General features: G+C 39.3%; 2 protein-coding genes across 2 annotated transcripts; one reads left to right on the forward strand and one right to left on the reverse strand.

Annotated features, from left to right (window-relative positions):
• Nucleotides 1–342: 342 nt before the first annotated feature.
• LOC142947875 (zona pellucida sperm-binding protein 4-like) lies at nucleotides 343–2,766 on the reverse strand. Its single transcript, XM_076089744.1, has 8 exons — nucleotides 2,319–2,766; nucleotides 2,040–2,224; nucleotides 1,849–1,946; nucleotides 1,460–1,617; nucleotides 1,184–1,376; nucleotides 904–1,087; nucleotides 716–791; nucleotides 343–443 (listed from the first exon to the last, which is right to left on the reverse strand). Exons 1-8 carry the CDS (start codon nucleotides 2,764–2,766, stop codon nucleotides 343–345), a joined length of 1,443 nt encoding a protein of 480 aa, XP_075945859.1.
• Nucleotides 2,767–7,137: 4,371 nt separating this feature from the next.
• On the forward strand, nucleotides 7,138–9,257 carry LOC142947991 (zona pellucida sperm-binding protein 3-like). Its single transcript, XM_076089867.1, has 8 exons — nucleotides 7,138–7,539; nucleotides 7,628–7,746; nucleotides 7,972–8,075; nucleotides 8,183–8,360; nucleotides 8,474–8,591; nucleotides 8,676–8,758; nucleotides 8,837–9,027; nucleotides 9,196–9,257. The coding sequence occupies exons 1-8, from the start codon at nucleotides 7,138–7,140 to the stop codon at nucleotides 9,255–9,257; spliced, it is 1,257 nt and encodes a 418-aa protein (XP_075945982.1).
• The last annotated feature ends 777 nt before the right edge of the window (nucleotides 9,258–10,034 follow it).

The following is a 10,034-nucleotide window of genomic DNA, read 5'->3' on the forward strand; positions in this document are numbered from 1 at the left end:
TTTAAATTGACATCACTCCATAATGGAAAGCTTTTTGACAGCCACTAAATTGTCTCTTTGTTTTGGTTCCCTCACATTACTGTCAGAAGACAACGCAGCATCTTATCTGACCTTCTGGATGTTAAGAACTTCATGCTGAAGCATAGTCATATGTATTTTCTATCATAATATGATTAGCTTTTAGGCTACCTCTGTGAGGTCACAAGGAAAAAATGTATCTGAATGACATGGTATAAGACCAGACCACATAATTCAGCAATTTAGAGATTTATTTGACACTCAATCACTGTTTAGTAAGCTTCTGGAACAGATATTTCATGATAAATTTCTGTCCGCATGCTATTACTGAATACTGCTTGGGTTGATGAGGACAAGCTCCTTACTGCTAACCAAGGTGCTCTCAGCTGTGGAGCCTCCATGGCCTGAAGCAGCAACGTCTCTCCCTGTGTACAATACATGGCAATGGTCAGTTGCTGTCAGACTTGAGGTTAAGACACAAGATGATGCACATAAAACCCTTTAGGTGAGAATATGTTCAGCTATGAGTTTCTCTTGATTTTTATACCACAAACCGTGTTGTTCCTGTATAACACTTGAAAAGCATGATCTATTTAGCTCCCCATATTCATTTTAGTCAAAAACAAGGGCAATAGACTTCAGACTAACACCATATTAATGGTGTATATATCATCAAAGCATATACCATACTACTTACTCTTTCTGAAGCACCTGGGTTCACAATTATTTCCAAGAGTGGGTTGGCACACAGCTGTGTCACAGTGGATATACACCTAGTAAAAAACAAATGTATCGTTTAAAAATAATGAAATAAGGTGATATTGAAAATAATATAAAAACTAAACTAAGCTAAAACCTTTTTTCTTAGATAGCTGGATCCTATACCTTTTCGTGGAGAGGAACCATGGCCTCTGCATTTGCAGTCGTTTTCTTGCTAGGATGGTTAGCTACAGTAGTTACAAATGTGAACATCTTGAAAACAAAATGTTTGTAGTGGGTTGGGTACAAGATATCTGGGGAATTCACAGGTATCAAGACAGTCTGGTAACGGTCATCACGGTATGGGCAGCTGTGGCAAGAAGAGAGAGTGTAGAATAGGGATTGAGTATAACGTAAAAAAAATCTACAATAAATCACTATTTTCAAGTAAAATCAACAGTCTTACCCGTCAATCAGCAAGTCCCACTGAGGAAGACTATGAGCGTAGGGGTTAGATGTTGCCCAGCATCTTCCAAGAGTCAAGACAAGGTTGGGATCAGTCCTCTCCAGCATTCGGACTTCAACGTACACAGGATCCCTGAGCACCTTTGTGACGGGGTAGTCAGAATCCATGTAAAAGGAGTTGTAGGCCACGTCCTCTGCTCAAGCAGAAAGAATGGGTGATGACACACTCACAGCAAAATGAAAGAAACTGCACAAAATGTATCTCCTTCACACTGACCTTCCATACAACCCTTCATAGTACACTGTCCATTGCCCAGCCTCAGCTCCACGCGCAGAGGTCCAGGAGCTGCAACTGGGGGTGGTGGAGGAACAAGGCCAACCTCAACGACCAGAGCCTCAATCGAGGAGCCGACATATCTACACTGGAAAACCAGCCTGAGACAAGGAATGAGGTCTATGTCAGTCAGTCAGAAAACCATTGGAGTTTGTCTTCTAAAATGTCACAATTAACTAACCCTAACCCATTGTAGTGACTTCAAGGTCAGTTTACTGTATCCTCTGGATACCACTGAATTGTCTGAAAACTTAAAGCCTTAGCTGAGCAGTAGAAGTCGCAATATTTTATGTTGTGACCACTCAGTGTTAAAGAAAGAAAGAAAAACATACTCATATTGGCTGTCCCTGGTAATTATTCCGTAGGGTCCCATAGCGACTTCATATGTGGAGGACATCCTGTTCTCATAGATAAGAATCCCAGGCTCGTCCTACAGTAAATTGACAGTGTTTCAATCTTTGTAACTACTGGAAAAAAATGAATACCAATCAAATTGAACAGTCAAATGAGTTGCAACCCTTACATTCTTGACAGTGCCGCAGGCAGTGACAGGGAACTGGTATACGGCAAAAGCTGAAGTGGTGCCAACAGGACTGCAGTTTTCATCATTTCCAAGGAAAGAAATCGAGTCTAAGTCGAGGTAGGGTAGTGTGGCGTCTCTGGCCACCACCACAATAATTTGGCCGTCCTTGGTGCACTGAAGAGTCACTGAGAACAACAAATTTGAAAGCAAAGATGAGTGCTCATGCTATTCTCTTTGTAGATATCTATGTAATTCTGAAAGGAATAGAAAAATGCTTACCAGCTTTGCCATAATAGCAACTTTGTCCATCAAAGCAGCAGTTTAGAGCACCACAAGCTAAAGCAGTGGTGCCACTAGCTCCACACGGTATCTTGTATTGATCAGCCACTTCACAACTGTGAACTGTGTCTGTCGGATGCAGAGGCTTGGAAGACACCTGAGGCTGCCACGGAGACGGCGGAGACACCTGAGGCTTCCACGGAGACGGCGGAGACACCTGATGCAATTGAGGTTTCAGGGGCCACGGATTCTGCGAAGTCACCTGAGGTTTCGGGTGCCACGGATTCAGTGGAGTCACCTGAGTTTTCGTGAGCCACGGATTCACTGGAGTCACCTGAGGTTTCAGGGGCCACGGATTCGGTGGTTTAGTTTGCTGATACTGAGCATCAGCCAGATAGCCAATCATGGCAACTGCCAGAAGACAACCACAAATCAACTTCATTGCCATGGCTTCACAGCACAGTGAACACCAGATGCTATGAATAATATATGAATTCGCTGACTTTTATAAGGTATTGGTCATGTTGACTTGTTGATGACCCGCACCCGATTTGCCAGCCTCAACTGCCAATCAAATGCTCCAGTTACTGTTTGGTGTGTGGTGATGCAAGGAAGAGATTTGCCAAAACAAAGTGAGAACACAGAACAAATTACAGGAATTTTAGAGGTATTGCATTAAATGATTATAACAGTACACATAATTGTAAACTTCTTATTGCATGGACATTAATATTTATTGATTAGTATGTAATACATGCTTGTTACAAAGTGCTTGCAGATTGTTATTGATCCTGAATGAAAGAAATTCCAGCTTGTTTATGCAATTTCCAAAGAAGAACCTTCACAGGGTCTGTATGACCTACAATGTGCAGGTCACGCTGTATTTGTGCAGCAGGACAAAACAAATACCTCTTCTTTTCACTTAGTGTACTTACCATTGCTGAAAATTTTGATTTTAAAATCAAATTGAATCGAGAAGTATTCAGAATAACCTAGATTATCATTTAAATTTGTCCAGTTTAAAGAATAAGTAAAGTGGTTGGAGTAAGCAGGCAGTCTGTGGGTATATAGCAAGTCTTTCCATGTTGAATAGCTTGACAGGATCCACATTTCACATATTAGATAGTAATATATTCATGACTTTAGATGTAACTCAAACTAAATAGTCTCGCAATACCAACGAGCAACATGTAGAGAAGTTGACGTAGTATTACAATGACCATTATTGAAAGTTACATTCTTGGTCTTCCTTGCTATCTTTCAAAGGATTTATTTTGACATAATCCAGATGTGTGATGTAAAACACTGTATTAACACATTTACTACACTCACTTGTTTTAAGTTGAAATGTGACTATGGCAACCATAACATGAAACATGAATTATTGTCTCTTCACATAACAATGGGGTAGAGACAAGAATATACTGTATATATATATATATATATATATATATATATATATATATATATAACATACTGATTTCTGTGCCAGTTAAGACGTGTATGTCTTTATATTTCTTCAGAATTTTGAAGAATCTCTCGACGTCATAATTAAAGAAATGCAGGTTGGACTGTTGACACAAAGGACTTTTGCATGATGTGTTTCGTTTGGAAGTCTCAAATGTGGCTGTGGTAGTAGAGGAGAAGAACTTCCCACATGAGCTCAGAGATTGCCAAGTTATTGGGCGCAATCTACTGCTTACTGCATAATATGAAGTACTACTTTGAGTTCCTTCAGAGGGTTATCATGAACATTAAACCAGACCAATGCTCAGCAAGAATCCATGGGCTCAGACATAAACTGCTCAGATATTGCCTGTAAACAAATGAATGCATATCAAGCCCCTACTAGGAGGAAGCCGTTATTTTGGACTTTTGCATTGTTCTTCACATAAACACTGTTCATGTTTTTATCAGGTTTGTAGAGATATGGAGAAAGTAAGTCAAGTATGGATGACAAATTAAAAGGTGAAAAACCTCACACACTGTTCTGAACTGTACGTTTGGTAGTTTAAACCTGTAACCTTTTGTGAGGCGTCTTTGTTTCATAACAAAGACAAACCAAATTTTTTTTAGCAATGTGTTAATTCTCCTATTCCCAGTTTTGAAAGTATGTGATTAACTCATCTGCTTTTTGATACTTTATCGCACAACATTTTCTTCTTTTTTATATTCAAATTTTATGAACCTGATGTAATTATATTAATTTGTTTCATTGTACAATCCACTCCACCTGTCTGTCTGTCTACAACCCCACCTTCTGTCTGCCCCTCATTTCCTCCACTTGAGGGCCCGGCCCGTTCATCGCTGCTTGCAGCTTTAAATACTTGTTAAATTGCTTTTTAGAAATGAAATAAAGACATCCTTAGTTGAAAGTAGGGCTGAATAGATAATAGATCCTAATAATAATAATAATAATAATAATAATAATATTAATAATAATAATAGAGATATCTGAGCTATAGTTTGATAAATGATGACAGTTCCATATGCTACATTTTCACCAGGATGCTGTGATGTAATCAATTTGCAAAAAAGTGTTATTGTCAGTTTCTCCAATAGGCTAAAGAGTCCTCTTTGTAGGCTATAACTGGATATCTTTAACTGATGCGGAGGAGAGAATAATCCTTAAAACCTGGATCGACTTTTAGTAATGCCACTGCATGACTCGTCTGTGTTAAAATCATTTGTCATGAAATCCCTTGGCCATGACGTAAGCACCCTCTTCAACAAACAGTTAAGTATTATAGTCAAATCATGTAACAGCCAATCATTTTTTTTTCTATTGCATACAGCTTAACCCTTACATACTGTTAGGGTCAAATTTGACCCGTTTTGACATTTGACAGCAGTAAAACTAAACGTCATTTTTTTAGCCTGAAATTTGATGACTTTTCCTAAAGTGACCCAAAATACACAAAAATGAAAACATTTAAAAATGATATACTTTCGTACAGGTGCTACAAGTTTTTGCACACTGAGGCTGTTTCGGGTCAAATTTACCCGTATCTATTGAGATGGATTTTAGATCTACCAGTTTGGGTCAAATCAAGGAAAATGGTGGTTTTAGGGAATCTTGAAACTGTGAAACTGTATAGTCTGTGTGTATTTTTTATGGGACAGTGGTGACAGAGTTCAAGGGGGACCTCGACACTGTCACGAGAACTGTCTGTGTTCCCACGACATTTGCCCAGGTTCCCGCAGAGACAGACACCTGCTGGTCTTTGAAGTGGCATGGGGGAGCCTCGAAACAGTGAAATAATAAAACAGCACAGGAGTGATCATGGTGCACAAAGGGAGTCATCCAGAGGTCAGGGGGTGCCTTGTCACAGACACAGGATCTGCACCTGCAAGCACAAGCAACTGCAATGTAATAACATAATCTACAAAGTAACAAATTGGAATCAATTTGGGTTGGGAGGGTGGTGGTGATTTCAGTGACTGACATCATGGCAGCAAGATTTAGTGTGCAACAGGCCCTTGATCTGTTCTTCCAACATGAGGAGGTTGATAGTGATTTGGAGGATGTGTCAGAGCAGGAAGACAATGTGGAAGAAAACTCTGATTGCTGACTGATTATTGACTAGTTTATTATAAGCATTTTATTATGTAATGTTTTGTGTTCTAAGTGGTAAATGTTGAATTAATATTGATAATTATGATTTCTTATGATATAGCAGTGAGGACAGCGTTTAATGGTTGCAATGATTAAATATGGTTATATTATAAATTCCAACAGATCCAGAATGTTCATGCCATTTTCAAATTCAATACAATATATTGGTCATTGTGGCTTTTATGTTTCTATGTCTTATGTAAAACAGGACATGATAACGTGTAATAGTAGAGGTTTTTGTCCAAAAACGAATGTTGTAAAACTTAAAAAATACACTCTCCCTGCTCTCTGAAACATTTATTAAGGATTAATCATACATTTATTAATGAGACATAGGCTATGTAGACATTCTAAATATATCTATAGTTTAAAATTTGGTATAGACACTTACTATGAGGTAATTCTTGGTCTGGGTCAAAATTGACCCGAACCATACTGTGAAGGCATGACATATAAACAGTATGTAAGGGTTAAACAGATACAAAAACACAAAAACAGAAGGCAAAAACACAAAATACTTGTGGTGTTGGGCCCGATGTGTTTAAAATTTGTATATTCAGCCTGCTCAATACATTCTTGTGCGCCCCTTATGTTTACATTGGGCCTGCTCACAGAAATCAAATGCCCTTCTATGGATTTAAGTCTGCCCCCGGTCTGGTTGGAGCCTTATTGATTTGCAGTCTTTCACAAAATGTACTTTGGCAAATAAAATGAGTTTGACATGCTGAGGGCAAGTAGACCTAACCCAGGGTCAGCATAACGTTTTTGTGACCGCTACTTTCTGAGTACATGTCAACCAACTCTTTATCTTTTCTTACTTTCTTGAACAAAAATACATTTTAATGAAAGAAATAAATTAAAATTAAAATGACCCTAATTTGTGTCAGCACATGAATGGTTTTGTGTTCATTTCTACACACTGCTTGTTCATTCTTGGCACAGTGGCATTGTATGCATTCAAATAATGAATAATCTAAACCCAGCTAATGATGCCTCATCAGAATTGTATCACTTTTGATCAACAGCTGCAATAATTTCATTGGCTGAGGTTTACTCTCATCAGATATGATGGGGATTGGCCAACAGAAGGGGCGGGAATGTAATGGAAGTAAACATGCTCACTCTATTATAAAAGTAGGTGCACATTTCCATCTTTCTTACAGCACCTAGTGAACAGTGCAAGTCACTTGTTGTTGTGAAGCCATGGTGATGAAGTGTACTGCTGTGTGCCTTATGGCACTGACCTTGCTTGGCAGCTTCTGTGATGCTCAATACCAGAAGCCAGGAAAACCTCTCGTGGATCTCCAACAGACGAGGCAGTCATTTGAGAAACCTCTTACCTGGAGATACCCTACAGATCCCAAGCCTGAGGTCCCAGTCGATGTGCCTTTCGAGCTGAGACATCCTGTTCCTGCTGCAACTGTTGCTGTCGATTGCAGAGAGAAGATTACTCATGTGGAAGTCAAGAAGGACCTGTTTGGGACAGGCCAGTACATCAATCCTGCTGACCTTACTCTGGGAAACTGTGGTGCTGTCGGAGAGGACAATAATGCTCAAGTGTTAATTTATGAGGCGGAACTGCAGGAATGTCTCAGCTCATTAGCGGTAAGCACAATGAAGATGCCAGTCACTGAAAAATAACTAAGAAATTGTAAGGAATATTAATTAAAACTTTGGTTTGTTTTTTATTTAGATGACAGAAGATTCCCTCATCTACACCTTCATGCTGAACTATGTTCCCCGACCTCTGGGGGGCTCTCCTGTGGTGAGGACCAGCCAAGCTGCTGTAATTGTTGAATGCCACTACCCAAGGTATGTAGACTATCAGTTAGAGATGTGGTAATAAACAGGCAAAAAAATGAATAAATAAATAACCTAGAGTCACATAAAAATCTTAAACTGATATGTTATCGATTTCCCTTGGCAAATCCAGTAACCATGATCACCAAATCTGATTAGTGCATTCCAATGGCAGATGCACAATAATGTGAGGATTACTTCAGTCTGCATTCTAAGGAAACATATTTAATCCTTTAGGAAGCACAATGTGAGCAGCCTTGGTCTTGATCCCCAGTGGATCCCATTCTCTGCGGTTAAGGTAGCAGAAGAATTCTTATACTTCACCCTGAAACTCATGACTGGTGAGTAAGAGTAACAATTTATATGCACATTTTAGCTTTTGTAGAACTGTGATTTTAAGTATATATGTATGTAAACATGCCTAAAATGTCATTATCTCATTGCACAGACAACTGGCAGTATGAGAGGCCAAGCTACCAGTATTACCTGGGAGACGTCATAAATATTCAGGCTGTCGTCAAGCAGTACTTCCACGTGCCCCTCCGTGTTTATGTGGACAGCTGCGTAGCTACTCTATCACCTGATATGTCCTCCAGCCCCAGATATGCCTTCATTGATCACAATGGGTAAGGTACTTTAATGGTTTAATTGAAGTTGTTCTGTACAGTGTGAACAAATCATCACAAACACATTTATTTTGCACCTCTAATGTTAATTTGTATTTTTTCTCTGCACACAGGTGTTTGCTTGATGGTAGGATCACAGGCTCTGGCTCTAGGTTCACGTCTCGGTCTGCAGACAACGCTCTTCAGTTCCAGTTGGAGGCATTCAAGTTCCAGGGTTCTGACAGTGGAATGGTGAGCATTTAATAATTTCTGTTATACATCAAAGTCATTAGAAATACATCAAATAATGATCTAAACCCTTTATTATTCTAACAGCTCTACATCACCTGCCACTTGAAAGCAACATGTGCAACCCATCTCATCGATGAAAGTCATAGAGCTTGTTCCTGGAACAACGGGTGAGTCTGCAGGTGTGCATGATAAAGTGTGATTGGAGGATTGATATGGTATTTACTGCTTGCATCTCTCTTTCTTAGATGGATGGAGGCCAGCGGGATTAATGGAGTTTGTGGCAGCTGTGAAGTCCCCGGATTGGGACATCCACATACCAGCACCGGCACCGGCATCGGCACCGGCACCGGCACCGGCAGCGGCACCGGCACCGGCACCGGCACTGGCAGCTGGCTAACTCCTGGAAGGAAGGTTCGTGATGTGTCCGAAAGTGAAGGTATGTTACTGAAAAATAGATTGCCTAAAGCATTTAATATTAGATGAGGGAAATTGAAGTCAACATATTTTTTTACACCATTGTTGATGTTATGTTACCATCATCATGATAAGTGAGACAATCACAGTGGTGCATAATGTGACACATGTCTTTTGTCCTACTTTCTAGTTGTCGAATGGGAAGGTGATGTCACCCTGGGTCCCATCCCCATTTCAGAGAGGATGGTTTAACTCAATTCCCTGCAATGGCTATGGCCATCAAAATAAACAGCCTCAATGGTTCAGAACTGTCTGTATGTTATTCACTTGCTTCTTGTTAATAGTTGAAAGTCACCACATTTACTTCATTAATTGTAATCAACATTTGACATATCAAGAACATAATAAAAGCGTAAGAACCAGAAGAAGATTAAAGTGTAACTTGCTTTATTTTGTCATCTGTTTAATGCTACATATTACATATGGAACACATCTCTCCAGTTCTTAGACTGTAAATCCTACCATTTGATGGAAATAAAAATGCAAGTGGGTGAGAAGCTTGTGACATTCATTGGATAGAACCATCACAGAAAAGGCAAACCTTTTGCTATTATCTCTTCAACTGGACGCTGACCCATAAGTAAATAACTAGAAAAATAAAATAGACTATGATTTCTTATTAGTAGACATCATAAAGTTAATAGCCAATTGAATAAATAAAACAAATTATTAATAAAAATGAAAGTTTAAAGTAAAAACGACTTCATCACTGTTTGTTGGTTTAATGGTTTAGTAAATCCTGTTAAGTCTAAGAGCAATATGCAATGCTTTGTTAAAGGCTCGTCAGCGTTTCAGCGTTGAGTTAATATGTACCGCCCCCATGTGGCAAAGATGGTAATCTGCAGTTGAGCAATATACAGTACTCTTCAGTACCACAGTCTGTGAACAGCTCCACACTACAACATGTACACAGTACAACACAATACAACACAGTACAACATGACGCCTTTAAAGTCTGAGGTGTGATTC

The sequence above is a fragment of the Anarhichas minor genome, unplaced genomic scaffold (genome assembly GCF_050575085.1).
Source record: "Anarhichas minor isolate MPS153535 unplaced genomic scaffold, ASM5057508v1 ptg000011l, whole genome shotgun sequence".
NCBI lineage: Eukaryota > Metazoa > Chordata > Actinopteri > Perciformes > Anarhichadidae > Anarhichas > Anarhichas minor.